The 16047-nt window shown below is 35.1% G+C and overlaps 1 protein-coding gene across 17 annotated transcripts in view; it reads right to left on the bottom strand.

Moving 5' to 3' along the window:
• Ap5m1 (adaptor related protein complex 5 subunit mu 1) overlaps window positions 1-16047 on the bottom strand; it is a 58868-nt gene that overhangs the window by 17744 nt on the left and 25077 nt on the right. For 10 of the 17 annotated variants that reach the window (XR_013438933.1, XR_013438936.1, XR_013438935.1 and 7 more), the window contains 2 exons: window positions 8644-15983; window positions 3560-3814 (listed from right to left, as the gene is read on the bottom strand). Coding sequence is in view for 2 of the 17 variants with exons in the window: in XM_078049957.1 (XP_077906083.1) it covers window positions 8676-8741 (66 nt within the window). In the remaining 15 variants the exon portion in view is untranslated. The remainder of the gene's footprint in view (window positions 1-3559; window positions 3815-8643; window positions 15984-16047) is intronic. The other 7 variants (XR_013438934.1, XR_013438940.1, XR_013438942.1 and 4 more) reach the window with 3 other exon arrangements.

The raw sequence follows: 16047 nt of genomic DNA, 5'->3' as shown, positions 1-16047 counted from the left end.
TTATTCAAAGATATTAAAATGAAATATTACAATATTAACATGAAGCCATTTAAATAATTTTAAACATTGACAAGTAGTTCAAAAATGATAAATACTATTCAGGCCAAGGAAAACATATTTGTGAACCAAATTGAGTTGCAATGTCCATTTTATAATCCATGCCATAGTGTCCTATTTATCCTGGTTCCTATTTCAAGATTGCACAGGGTCATTCATAATTGTTATGGCAAAAGTAGTTTTTGAGGTTGACATTTATCTCTGGGAAATATTAAGCTTATTAAGATCGAAGAAAGGAGATTTAAAAATTCTATGTGCTCTTGGCCATGGAGCAACACTATTTTGATGCCATTTCTCAGCTTTAAAAAGGAAGGGTGGCTGAGGTTGTGGCTCAGTGGTAGAGCGCTTGCCCAGCATGTGTGAGGCACTGGGTTTTATTCTCAGCACCTCATATAAATAAATGAATAAAATAAAGCTTATCAACAACTAAAAATACATTCACTTTTTTTAATAAGAGGAAGGAAGAAAACTGCTAAAGATACATTATTGTTAAAAAAAACTAAGTGAAGAACAATATGTTTAATATGTTAACTTTTATGTTAAAATAGAAGCATATTTTTATATTTGCTTGTCTATGCATGAAGAAAAATTTTTAAATTTCATAAAAAGATTTAATAATGACCTCTGGGGTAGGAACTGTGTAGGGGAGGACAATCTGGAGAGGTCTTTGCTATATATGTTTTTCTTGAGTTATGATACCACCTTTTCAAACAATTAAATTAAAATCTTATTCCATTTTAATCACAAATCCGTATCAAACTAACCTAAGTTTGAAAAGGATATTTTAGCTTATGTGCTGAAAGAGTTCAGGGGCAGCAGCATAAGCATAAGACATGGCTGAGTAAATTAGGACTTCCTTGCTTTCTACTTCTCTGTTCCTTTATAACTCCTCACACTCAACTCTTATCTGCAATTCTTCTTGCAGCATGTGATTGCCCCTCAATGTTCTGGAAAAATGGTCACAAGCTACATGAACCACATGTTCCTATAGCTTGCCAAAGAGAAATAAAACATATTTTCTTCTCTGGCAGGGAAGTCCCAAGAAGGAGTCTTCGACTGTCTTGGGTCACATACCCATCCCTGATCCCGAAGCAATCACTGTGGTCAGGGGTAGAGTACTCTGATTGGCTAAGTATAGGTCATATGGAGATGTTGAGGTTGTCCTCACTTGCACTGTACAGAAAGGGGAGGAGTAATCCCTCAAGCTAGGGTTGATGGTAATCAACACATTACCTACTATAAAATAAAACGCTTTAAAAACTCCAACAATCTTTTTAAATCTCATGAGTCAGACATTTTTATCTAGACCTACTACAGAATTCGGTATACTTCATGGTGCTAGGGACATGGAAAATGACCATCAACTACCCAAAATTCTGCTCTCCATTTATGTGAGTTTGAAAGCTGACACTAGAATATGACATCTTCTTCTAGAACCCTTTGAAGTTGTTATTTTATAAAACTAGAAACACATCAAGCCCCTCTCTATTACAGACTGCTAGTTTCCTCTTGGTATAAATAATTTCAAAGTCTAGATTAACATGATGAGACAAAAGAAAATGTGTACAAAAAGAAGGAGCAAGGCAAAAAGCTTCAGTTTCAGAAATACTGAACTAAACTTTACAAACCTGTCAAATTTTTAGAAGATAAAAAACTCAATGAAGTTCAATATAAAGTCATCTAACCCAATGACTGAAGTCAAAAAGTGGGTTTCTGATTAGCGAGTTAGCTAACTTGTGCATTTTGAAGCTTTTTCAGTTTTTGAGGAGAACCCAGTATGCTTCAGGAGAGAATGCAGGTTCACTCAAAAACAACTCTACCTTATTAAACATTGTGAAAAGAAGCAGGGTGAAATAAACCCCTGCAATTCTTCCAAATATCAGTTTCCCCATCTGTAAATGGAGATGAGAGCTTTGTTTTACAAAATTATTGGGAGTTGCATAGTATCCACTAGAGACAGAATGGTTATTCTCTTTCTCTCCCAAATTCATACAATGAAATTTTAACCCTCAATGTGCTAGTGTTGAGAGATGGAGTCATTAGGATGTGTTTAGATAATGGTAGCAGAGTCCTCATGAATGGAATTAATTCCCTTGTAAAAGGAACCCCAGGGAGCTCCCTTCCCTTTCTGCCATGTGAAGTGATAGTTCAAAGACTGTTAAGTTCTAAAATCTGGGAAGTGGGCTCTCATCAAACAGCAGCACTGGCACCTTGATCTTGGGCTTCACAGCCTCCAGAACTTTCAGAAAGAAATCTGGGCTGTTTATAAGCCACCCAGTCTATGGTATTTTATCATAGCAGTTCAAATGGACCAAGACAGTATACAACTGCTGCTGTACCAAATTACTACAAACTTAATGATATAAAACAACATTAATTTATTATCTACAGTTATGCAGGTCAGAAGTCCAAAATGGGTGAATAGAACTTCATTAGTTCCAGAATCTCTAGAGGAGAATTTAATTTTCTTGCTCTTTCTAGTTATTAGCTCATGGCCTTATCACACTGATGCCACAGTCCGGCTGGGCAAAATAACCGGGAGGTGGGGAGGTGACAAGCAACTTGAAGGTTGAAGCAGGAACTACTTTATTTCGGGGCAGGGTGCAGGGTGGGGGAGGTTAGGGTTAGGGTTAGGGTTAGCAGAGGTATATATTCCTAACTGATTACACACAGGTTGACTCAATTAGCATCATCTAGATACAGCAGTCAGCTAATAAGGAATCCCCACCATCTTAATGGCTCGGTGGTGTTGCCTCACAAACCACTCCTCCTGGCAAACTGCCAGGCGCCATCTTGACTTGATTTGTGGTCCCTAAAACACTGACGTCTGCTTCCATGGTTATGTCTTCTTTTCCAACTCTGATCTTTTTACCTCCCTCTTATAATTATTTGGATAAATGGAAGATAATCCAGAATAATCTTTCAATGTCAAGATTATTAACTTAATAATATCTGCAAAGTTCCTTCCCATATAAGCAGCATATCCATAAGTTTTGGCAATTAGAACATGGACAACTTTGGGAGGCCATTATTTTGCCTACTCTAGGAATATAAAATGAAATATCTATGAAAGTTCTTAGCACTGTGCTTGTCACATAATAGATGCTAGATCAATGCCAATTTGCAGCTTGTAAGTTTTAACAGTTCAGATGTTTGATCATGCACTCTAGTATTAAAATATTCAATGTCCTGTAAGGCAGAGTATACAATGGTACATTCTTGTAAATGTCTCCTTATATTTTTACATTTATGAATTTTTCCTTAGAAAAGATTTTTTCTATCCAAAAATAAGGCAGTATTTGGAGCTATTTTAAGCAGCAAAACATCCAACATACAAATTTTCTTCCATTACTGTTTAATGAAGACCAAAAGCAACCCATGAACTGTGGGAAAATTTCAAAGAACACTCAATGCCCTAAATAATGTTACATCTTGTAGATGGTGCCAAAGGATTAGCTTATCAAGAATGACAGGAGGTTGCAGGAGGTCAAGGTGTGAGTACCTGTGTTTGGGTTAACAGTTCCCAAGGGCATCTCAGGGTCTTTTTTGAGGGGAGGATCTTGCTGGTCCAAACCACATTCAGCACAGTCCAGTGGCTCTAAACCAGTAGATGAAGGCTGGCTTTTAATGTTTTTCTCCTGCCCTATTGCACTCCAACAACTTCAGTGGCTAAATAGGATGCTCCATTGCTTTGAAGAAGATGTGTGGTAGTCTTTGAGAACTTTCCCAAAAGGTTCATGAAGCACAGACCTCATGTCTAAACAAAGGTACATATTAAGACAATAAATTCTAGTGCAAAAAATAAAACACCCATGGTATCCAGAGGGGTCAATCTTTGCAGTAATGAAGTTTATATTTGGTATGACGGGCCATCCTTAGTAGGTGTTCTTTCTGGTTAATAATAGTCTTTGTTTAGTAGTTGCTCTCCTAGGAGGCAATGCTAATGTAATACTCACTGAGTTTTCTGCTGCTGGCTGGGAATTATCAATAGGTCATAAATAAACTACCACCACATAGAAAAGACAATAAGATTATATATACTCCTACTACCTCCAATTACAGTAAGAGCAACAATTATAAGGTTGTACTCCTACAGCCTCCCTAGGGAGAAAATGAGAGGAAAATGTTCCATTAGCTTAATGAAGAGAGCATGGTGGAGTCACAGTCAAATTTTCTCACTATTAGCACCTATGGTGTGCCCCTGCACACGAGGGAAGCTTGAGTTGCGGGTAACAATTAAACTTTTCTGACAATTAGCCCCTACAATGTACGGTCTCTGTACTCAAAGGAGACATTTCAAAGAATCACATTTACATTTTTCTCACCTCTTGCCTATAAAATTTGAATAAGTCATTTGCTTGTGGAAATGGAGGAAGTAAGAGTGAAAAGTTTATTTTACGGATGAGTGCAAAGCATCATGTTGGCAGTTTTGCGGAGAGCACAGGTCATCTGAATGCCCCTGTCTATAAAAGGAAAGGTTAAGAAAGAGGAAAGATCTGCAGAGAAATGTTCACACAACCTAATTAGGGAAAAAGATGGACTTGGATAAATGTCAGTTATTTAGCTTCTGTGTTAGGAAGAAGACCACTGAAAGAAAAAAAGAGAGATGTAGGCTTCACTTTGCAAAGGGCAAAGAGAATCAGGTTTGCCTCCTGGAAGATGTTGTATTGGAAAGGGAAGAAAGAAGTCTTCTGAGACAGGCTGCCCTGGGCTCAGATTCTAGCTCTACCATTTAATCTCTCCAGGTCTCAATTTTTCTCCTTTGCAACATGGAGGTGCTAATAAAGCAAACTTTCATGGATTATTGGGAGGATTAAAAGAGAAAATGTATAAGGATCAACCAATCGTGCTCAACAAATGTTAGTTATTATTTTTGTTCATACTCAGCCTAGAATGTTGCACATTTGTATAGTATAAGTAAATTTTTGTGTGAAATTGAGTACTATCAAAATTTCCTCCTGGATATCATAATTCAAACTTTATTTTAGGTGGTAGTGCATAGATAGTTTACTTGGTTTCCTCTCAATTTAAAAGGAAGGATATTTATGCAATTTGGAGATATACATTTGAATGCTCTACAAATTGTGCATAAATAAATGGATAAATATGGACAACTAGTGGATCCCCCTCCCCACCCACACATACTACATTGTCAAAAGCACAAGAGACTTTTGTTTGGTCCAACTTTTGTACTCTATCAAGTGGAATCCTGAGGTCCATCATGCCTGTGCACTACTGCTGTTGCTTCTGATTACCGCATGGAGTCACTGTTGAAAAGTGGATGTTCTCCTGTTCCCTTCTCTGGGAAGAACAAAACAGTTCTTAGAAGCTCTACCCCTCTTCCTTGGAGATGAATTTGACCAAAGGTGAACCTCTCATGATATCCTTTTCTGTATTGTACCCCATATCCTCCAGCTCACTAGTTCACCAGAATCAGGACTGGTTCAAATCTCAGCTCCCTCAAAAACCCAGAACGCTCTCCCATCCTTCCCTTAAAACACCCTCAAAGGGGCTTCCTGGATTGCATTTCTAACTTCCAACTTCTAGTTAAAGTTACTGGAAATAAATAAATAGAAATCTGAAAATAAGTAAATAAAAGCAAGTCAAATAGCAGACTTTGTCTTATGAAGAAATAGTATTACCTAGGATATAATATTTCAACAAATATTAATCTTCCTGGGCTGGGGATGTGGCTCAAGCAGTAGCGTGCTGGCCTGGCATGTGAGGGGCGCTGGGTTTGATCCTCAGCACCATATAAAAATAAAATAAAGGTGTTGTATCCACTGAAAACTAAAAAAAAAAATAAAGATTAAAAAATTCTCTCTCTTTTAAAAAAAAATTATTCTTCCTGTCTGTGGATTTTATTGGTGCTTCAGAAGGGGGTTTGCAATGGCAATTAGACTTTTGGTGTTTGTGAAAGTACAGCAGTTAAGATCTTTTAATTGTATCAAGATATTGGTTTGAGAAATGGAAGTACTTCATGTTCACCTGTCCTGCGATGGCTGCTGTCCTGCATCAATCAGGTAGTGGGTCACCTCTCCTGCATGAAGTGTGTTGATACCTTTTACAGCACTTGCTACTCCTTTCCTATTTACAAAGGGTTCATTATGCCTTCTGCCCTCCAATTTCTGTGACCATTATGCATATGTTGTAAAAACTGCACCCCATTTCCAGAGCTCATTATTCCTTTTCCCTTCATTACTTCCAAAGAATTTATCATCATCTCACATACTACATATTTTACTTATTCATGTTTCTATTTTCTGCCCTCTCTTAACTATAGCTAAGAGCTGCATGAAAACAGGGGATTTTTGTTTATTCTTTACCTAATCTCCTCAGAACAATGCTTGGCACTTAGTTTCTCAATAGTTATCTCTTGGTAGAATTTATTTTAAACATTTAAATCATGACCCAACTTCATATTTATTAAAGGATAAATTATCAAGATTATAGATGGGAAAGATTTTTATAACTCTACAAACTTTCTTTCCTAACAATAAGCTCTATCATCATCACTACCAATACTTTTTTATTATTGACTCTTCTCCCAAAATTAGGTGGCTACAAATGATAAAATTTGATATCTATATCTTATAAAAGAGGACTTTTTTTTAAAAAAAAAGAGACTAAGAGATGATCTAGTTATTTTTCCCTGCTCCCATATTTTTTGAGATGTGGAAAGTGACAGCAGATCATTTAGTTCTGAGGGGATTAGGTAAAGAATAAACAAAAATCCTCTGTTCTCATTGCAGCTCTTAGCTTCATTGTCTGAATCTGAAGGGTTTTGTTTTAAGATAGAAAAAACCTGTGACTTTATAAAAAGATTTGATAACCTGTCCTCATCAGCATAGAAGCTCCCCAAAGCTTATGAGCCCTATGTTCGTGTCTGAGATCATAGGCAATGATTTTGGCTATGTCACAGTATCAGGGTGGACCATGCAAGTAGGATGGTGATGTACTTACTGTGTTTTGAGAGGTAGTATGGAGACCCTATAACCCACAATATAGTATACTCCCAATATCAAAAACCACACCATTGGCTTTTGTGCTAAGCTTTACTCACTCTGCAATCCTATTTGAAAAGCAAATCCTCTGAATGTTGGAACACAAAAGGTTCCTAATACTTTAGTGGGGGACACAGAGACTTTGAAGGGATCCTAGAAATCCAGGAGCACAGAAGCACTGAGCATCTGGGACTGGGGAAATAGCAAAGGGGATTCTAGGAGTGTACTTAAGAGGAGGCAAAAATGCTGTGGGTCAACTGAACACTTAAGGCCAGCTCTGAGTTTCTTCCACAGTTAAATGAGCTAAAAAAAAGCGCCTTTATAGTGTTAATGGTGGGATACGATGATGCAGAACTAATCATGTATGAAGGTACTGGGAAGCATATGACTGACATGAAGTTATTCAACAATTATTAATTTACTAATAGTACTCTTGATCTCCTTCTGTGATTATTTATGAACACATAGGTTTCAGAGTGGTGCAGCACTTCTCTGAATATTTTCTGCAGTTGGATGTATCTAGTATGTGTTGTAAATGAAACGGTACAAAGCATGTTTTATGGGTTAGAAGAAATAAGTGTATTCAGTAATGTGTTGAGGGATAGAGAATCCCCTGCTGATGTAGGGGACACACTATATAGTAGTTAAACACAACAACAATACTAACCAGATTTGGCTGTTTTTTATCACCACCATGTGCCAACAATTCTAAACAATGCTAGTGATAAAATAATCCCCCCCGAAACTATCTAAATTCTAAACAATTCCTCTGATTATTATTGTTGAGTTGAAATAAAACACATCAAAGTTTTAGTTAGCACAATTTGATAATTTATCCTTTAAGAAACATTAATTTGGAGAATTCCCAATTGTACAGTTAAGCTTCCACATATAAACTCTGCTGTACCCACTCCTTTCAGGAAACACACTGAGAAACAATGAAACCTGCTTTGAAAGCAATTTTTATCTCCAAACTTTGTATTACATAATTCTGTTTTTAAACAGTATATTTGAAATTAACAACAGTGATTTTGAAGAGGAAAAACAACCCAAGTTATTCTATGAAGTTTTTGTAATAAAGACAAGATAGCGTGCCAACTCTATGGAGTATTGTTTTTGAGAAGTGCAGATTTTTAAAAAAATTTTTTAGTTGTAGATGAACACAATATCTTTATTTTTATTTATTTACTTTTATGTGGTGCTGAGGATTGAACCCAGGGTGAGGCAAGCGCTCTACCACTGAACTATAACTCCAGCTCATGAGAAGTACAGATTTTATTTCAAACATCAAGTCTTACCAAATGTGAATAATACTTCTTTTTATTGTTAACTATTTGCTTTAAACTAAATATAATTCAAGAAAACAAGAGTGCATTGGTAGTATAATTTATTTGTTTAAATTGTATCTACATTCTGCAAGATATTTTGGTTCATTAAAATACACAGCTGGAGGGGTTGTGGCTCAGTTGTAGAGCACTTGCCTAGCATGTGTGAGACACTGGGATTGATTCTCAGCACCACATATAAATAAATAAAATAAAGGTCCATTGACAATTAAAAAAATATTAAAAAAAATACATACCTGGGCATGGTGGTGCACATCTGTAATCCCAGCTACTTGAGAGGTTGAGGCAAGGAGGATTCCAAGCTTGAGAGCAGCCTGGACAACTTAGTGAGACCCTGTCACAAAATTAAAATTAAAAAAGAAAAAAAACAGAGTCTAGGGATGCAGCTCAATGGTAGTGCACTTGCCTAGCATGTGCTAGATCCTGGATTTGATCCCCAGTACTGGGGGAAAAACAACCTCACTTACTGGTTAATGTAATTACAACAGACCAATATTTAGGTATAAACCCTCACTGAAGATACATTTATATAATTTAAAATGGTCAGTTTTTTAAATTCTGTAATATATTCCTTTTTATTTTTTTTACCAGCATTATTATTATGAATACACACATATATATTCAGTAAAAAGCAATTTTCACTATCTACACATCTTTTTCTGGCCATCACACTTGTTCTTTTCATTACTACTGAAAATAAATTTGTTACGTGGAGGTTGACAGGTGTCAAATATTCTAGGTGTGCCACTAATACCCTGATAGTACACTGAGATCTGCTAGGATCTCTATTAACTACTTGCAGCCTTGCAAATGTTTTGCACCTTGACTGGTTGATTTTTCTAGTGATTACTAAGCCAATGAGCTACAATAAGACCAATTTGAGTTCCATTTTTAACTCCATTAAAAGATAAGAATTCTTATTATTATAATTACTTTGTCTTCACTGGTTAAATTAACATTCAGTTATTGGGGTTGCTGTGCAATATACAATATTATTTTACCTAGTGTGTGTTCAAAGTAGTCTTGTCACAGAAACAGCATGCTAGCATGAAAAGCATTATAACAAATAGGTAAATACATGTCTTTTGTGAATTAAAAGGGGGGTAATTATGTCAGCTGTACTGTATTTGTGGGTGAATAGCTAAAAATAATTGAAGTAAAAATGTCAGGAAATATTTAACATTAAGTACAAATAATCACAAGATTGTCATAAGAATGACAATGATCTGTAAAATAATTTTTAGTTTCCTTTGGTAGAGTAGTCAAATTAGAATAAGAAAACACATGTAAAAACACTTTTATTTTCTCTTCACTTTAAGCAGTCTCAGTCCTAGCCTATGCACTACAGGTACAATTGCTGTAATTTTCCTGTCAAAATAGATATTTGCTTTAAAAGACCCTCAAATTATTATTTTTATTTTTATAATTTATCTTTATGCTTTGTACAAATAGAAACCAAATAAATCCTAATATTGAAAATATTTTGGCTTTCTAGAAACATGTAAAATTTTGCTGTATGGGGTATGCCTATTATTGAGATTCTTTTAAAAATAAACATACCAGAATCTGCAACTGATCTTTAAAGTAATCTCTCTGGTTAACTATATAGTTTGCCAATCATTCTGACATTGTGCCAGATCTTTTCTGGGCATTCCTTTCTTTGTTAATGGCCTTCAAGCCTTGTGTCATATTCTTTTATTTTTTGCAATGCTGGGGCTTGAACCTAGGGTCTCACACTGAGTTACACCCTCAGCCCCAAACATTGGTGATTTCTTTAGCCTCATGAATATAAGGTGATTGATTAAGGTAAATAAGAGAGTTTTATTTAAAAAGAGGAAATTATAAAGTTCATTTTTCTTCTGCAGCTTCAAAATCAACTTTGCTGGCTTTTGCATAGAGAAGTCCCTTAGATACTCTTCTAGCTAAGAGCTTCATTGGAATCATCTCTAGAGAAGACACATTTGAAAGACAACATGTATTTGAAGACATGAAATGGTAGGACTGTTAATTATGTCCCCAACCCTTAATAGTCAAACAGATTCTAATGGCTTCTGATGTAAAGCAATGATTGGTGACAGAACATGGCTGTTTTGGGGCAAGAATGAAACGCATAATGTTAGAATTTACAAGGGAACTGGCTGACAGACAGTTTTAGGATCATGTTACATTTTCTGCAACCTTTCTCTCTTAAATTTTGTTTGGAACATTATTCAGCAATGCAATGATATCATTTTGCAAAAATAATTATTTTCAGTCTTATTCCAAAAATATAAGGATACTAAAAATAAAGAATATAGTGTTACAACATTAATAAACAGTATAATAGAATGCAGTAGGATAAAATAACTGAAGCAAGAGAAAAATAAGAAAAGTGAAAGCAATGCAAACTTATTAAACAAACAAGTATATAAAAAAGTTCTGCACACCTTTAATAAAAGAATTTCAGCTTTCAGTTTCCTAGTTACTAAAGCAGAGAGGAAAATGATGTTATAAGGATATGTATGTATGTGAATTCTAAGTGCGGGTTAGCTTACCTAGATGAAATACTAAACCTGACTTTGCTATTGACACAAACTTTAATTGATTTGTGCAGCAGTAAAAAATGGGTATTTAATCCTTGATTTTCCTCTGGTTTACTATAACATTACAAAAAATATGGATATACAAAGCTATAATCTATGTTCAGCTCATAAGGCATTAAAGGAAGTCCAACAATGAACTAGTGCTAACTTTGTACCATTCTCTTGATATGCTAGCTCATTTAATTCAGGAACCAATCTTACTTTTTACAAATGAGGACTCTGGGTACAAGGTCTCCTTAAAGACAAATGACGTTTGGACTGTACTATGCCTAACCATAGAGCCACAGTATATTCTCCACTGATAACACTACTTACTAACTCCTCCTAGGATTTCCTGAAAACTATCTTAAGTAGAATATAAGAGTTACCTCTTTTAAATTCTCTAAACATCAAACTTTGATTTTCATTAAGGCCCAAGACTACTTTTATGCACTGAGTTTCATCCTTTGTATTTAGCCATTTACCACCTGAATTATTATTTACTCAATATTTTTTCTTTATATGAAATCAACTCAAAATTTAAGGATTTCATATTATTATTAAAAATATAAAGCCAGTGTGCCTGCCAGAGAGAAAAATAAAATATGAAGAGAAATAATTATAAAAAAAATGTGAGTACACACAGCTCCTACAAAGCTCTCAGGCACCAACTGTACATTCCAGGGCAGCAGGGGAGAGGACAAGGGGGACCCTTCTATGTCAGACCTAAAGTCAGGAAGCTCCTTGGGTGGAAGAGAATGGTTTTCAGTGGCAGTTCCTGAGGGTCACAGTTAAGCCACAATATCACATGATGCCCTTTCTCACATTCAGACAACAGAGAAACTTGGCACTGTAGCAGAGAGACAGCCCTAGAGAACATGAAGAAATATGTTTACTGCCTTAAGAAATCTGTAGCTGCTGCCAGAAGTAACTTATTCAATAGTACTAATTTGGGCAAAAGTGCTCATAGAATAAAATAAAATGTTCCTTTACTCTGAGAATAATTTTCTACTCTTTTTGGCATTAGTAAGATATAAATGCCCTTGTTATGAAAATTCAGATTTTCAGAAACTAAATTTGACAATTCAAATAATGTTACATCAAATCAATAAATCAAGCAATATGATATTTTGAAAAATTGTCAAATAATTTAAAAATTATTTTTTATAAAAAGCAAGAAACCCCAAAAGTAATAGCTGGTACCTTGAAGCATTTCTATATCTTTCAGATTGTAAATTCTGGGGAAAGCATGCACAGCCTACCTAATTTTACATTTTTTTTCCCCAGATGTCCAACTCAGGTTTAATTGTGATTCATCTTAAGAACAGATGATTTCCACACTAACAATAAACACACAATAAACAAACAAATAAAATTTGTTCAATGTTCCTGTGGACAAATTTTATTTTCACTCAACCCTACTATTGGTAGAATATGGCTGTTTTTCTAATGTGTGAATTTTGAGTCAGTGTCTCCCCATGAATAATGAAATGTTAAACTTAAGCAAACTTTACAACATCTACACCCACTCTATTCTACAGTCATTTTATTTACTCCAAGGACCTATGGAAGCAACTGAGTAGGTAGGTGTTTCTGTAATATAACAGCTGAACATTCAAAATCAGAGGCAAATAGGCAATTAATGTAATTTTGAAATCTAAAGGCATAGCCACCTAATTATAGTCAGTTCTATGAAAAGGCCATTATAAATCTTCAATATAGAAAGGAATGAACACCGAATATCTTTGCACTTAGAACTTGGTATCTTTCAATACTCATAGAAACCCCAAGGAACTGGGAGGAAACCAAAGACCACAAAGGTTAAGTACGTCTCTGAGACCACCCAGCTTGTAAACATCGAGCTGGGATTTGAAACCAGGCCTTTGTGAACTTCAAAGACTATTATTTTCTCTTTACCACTCTGCTTGTATGGTTAATGGAAATGTTAAAAATAATCACTTCGAGGTTGGGAAAATAGTCAATGGTAGAGTGCCTGTCCAGCATGTGTGAGGCCCTAGGTTCTATCCCTACCCCTGCAACAAACAAACAAAACAAAGTAATCACTTGATTTCTTAGATACTGGCAAATCCAATTCATTTCATCAGTATATAGGGATCAAGGAAAGCTGTGCTTTATTGGATGAAGGGAATCATGGCCTATCAGGTTGATACCAACCCCAAACAAGTTTTACTCTGGTAAATAATGGGGAGCTTACAAAGCTGTAGTACATGGAGTCCCAGAAGAGAATTTCTAAGATGGGAGTGCCAAATGTTTTAAGGTTCACTGAAGCATGATTGGAAGCAATGTGTCCTGGGATGGGCAGCCCCAGCAGCTGCAGTTTAACAGGTTGGGCCAAGGCTGTCTAGTGTGTCTAAAGAGCAGTCACAATGGCAAGAAATTCTCTGAATAGTGCTAGAGATGGCAATTGCAGGGCAGATTTCACTGGTGCAGAATGCAAATTGAACCACTATTTGAGCAATCAAATTTTTATACACACATGCAAAAACCAAAATCACTTACTTAAACATCACTGATTTGTTTTAGGTGGGAGGACAATCTGCTTTGTTATGTACCTAACATTTTGCTACTTCATTAAATCAACACTAAGTTTCCTTTGTGTTTCTGGTGGCACTGGGAATACAAAAAAATGTGAAGATGACTGTGATAGCCAAGTTTAAAATTTTGGGTGGGAGTTAAAGATTTGAATACTAATATGAATCCATCTGAGGCTGTTACTCTATAGAGTTTATATTTTTCTTGTTTTCTTACACACACATGGATATCTCTAAGTGTGTCTATCTATACTCGAAGGAAACAGGCAAAGAATATGTTCTAAGGGAGATGTTATAGTGGATGTGAACACCCTAATAAAATTTAGCATGTCAATTAATACAATATACATTATCATATCAATGGGTTATATTAATATTTTCTCATGAATATTTTCCTTATAGTTCTATACATACACCATTATATCTTCTTCATTGCTAGTGAAGAGGTAAATATACTAGCACATGTGAACACACAAAATTCACTCAGAATTAGCAAGGGAGGTAAATGGTGGAGATAATAGGGGAATGCATATTCACTATGTAGGAATATTTTTGTATTTGCCACTAAGTTAAATATACTTGCTTTCCTTAGAAATATATATTCTTCTTATATATCCAAACCCCGAATACTTGGAGGCAAAAGGGTTTTGAGTAAACATAACCTCTTTTGTTGTTCTGTTACACCAGATGTTCAGCTTTCTGTGATTCTGTTTGTCAGTGGTATCTATAGATATGTTGACCTGAGATGTCCTTCATCTACTTGGTATAAAGCTTCAATCATCACCTCTTTGGACAGTTTGTGTATTAATGAAGAGAAGTAGTTTTCCATTATTACAATGCCAATACACTGCAGAAGTTATAATATATTGTTCAAAATTTGGGACTATTTTTTTGTCTTTGTGTCTAGTTCTGGAGTGGTATATAATAATAGCACAACAAAAGTATAACATTATGAATTTTTAATGACTAAATTAAGACCTCCATTTCAACTAGATCAGCAGTTTTAATTCTAAGCCATAACTTGTTTGGGCCTTCTATATTAAATACTATAAGTGGCATGTGCTCTTTAAATATGCATAAGGGAATTAATTTATTTTTGATTAATTTATCACTAGCAATATGCCCTTAATACCTTAATTCTCTGGGCTGGGAGTATAGCTCAGTGGTAGAGCACATGCTTAGCAGGTGCAAGGCCCTGGGTTTGATTCTCAGCACTCCCGTACCCCCACTAAAACAAACAAACAAACAGAACAACAACAACAAAATCCAAACTGATTAATATCAGTTAAGAAGGTATAAACATTGTTGACCACTTCGACTGGTTATTGCCTTAGCAAAAGCAGAGGACTGGCATGTACTTTTAGATTCGAAAAAGATTTTTCTTAGATGATTATGGATAAAGAAATATTTTTTATTGATTCTGGACATCAAAATAATAAATATAAGATGCCCTGAAACTACATTATAGAAATGGCATATAATTAAATATCTGATTAGGAAGTTCTTAAGAATTTATAGTGTGGGATAATCTTTGGTAACTGTGATAAGCAGCTAAAATAAAGAAGAATGACAACTTGTCCCATGGTGAATATAAGAAAATAGTTTCTCAAAAATTAGCTCATAAGGGAATTCAGAACACTTAACTTATATTCAATAATACCTAAGATTAACTTTTTTTGTACTGGGGGCTGCTGGTCAATAAAAATAAAGTACTTTAATCCCTGTTAAGTACCATGCTTCTACTATTTCTAAAATATAAAAATGATTTCAATGGATCTCTTTAGAAAGATAAAAACTAAAATTCTTTCTAAGTTTTTAATTACTTTCCTATTTTCCCAGTATAAATAATAAAGACCTATTAAACTTTTAAGGGCTGGGGATGTGCCTCAAGTGGTAGCACGCTCGCGTGGCATGCATGCGGCCAGGGTTCGATCCTCAGCACCACATAAAAATAAAATAAAGATGTTGTGTCCACTGAAAACTAATATATATTTTAAAAAACTTTTAAATGTCAGATGGGCAGTCTTGTTAGTAACTATCTTTTCCATTCTCAATTTAATCTTTTTGAGTAGATTAAGGTAATTGTAGCTCTCAAAAGTTATAACCCTAATCAGATCTTTTTAATGCACATATTATATACTCAATTGGACACTAGTCAGTAATTTCACAATTGCTTTTAGTTTTTGTAATTCTTAGCATATTAAGGAATAGGATTATTTCTTATGCATTGCAGATCCTGGGAGAAAAGTTACACAAAGGATGTAGAAGTAACTGGAAGGTATATTCAAGAAAAATTCAAAGAAATGAGTATTTTTAAAAAATTGGCTCAATTTCTAGAGAAAAAAAAATCTTTAGAGGGGCTGGGGATATGGCTCAAGTGGTAGTGCGCTCGCCTGGCATGCGTGCGGCCCAGGTTCGATCCTCTGCACCGCATACAAACAAAGATGTTGTGTCCGCTGAAAACTAAAAAATAAATTTAAAAAATTAAAAAATAAATCTTTAGAAGAGAAAGCACTATTTAGTTTGA

The sequence above is a fragment of the Ictidomys tridecemlineatus genome, chromosome 5, assembly GCF_052094955.1.
Source record: "Ictidomys tridecemlineatus isolate mIctTri1 chromosome 5, mIctTri1.hap1, whole genome shotgun sequence".
In the NCBI taxonomy this organism is placed as follows: Eukaryota; Metazoa; Chordata; class Mammalia; order Rodentia; family Sciuridae; genus Ictidomys; species Ictidomys tridecemlineatus.
This window is presented reverse-complemented; position numbering and strand designations above follow the sequence as displayed.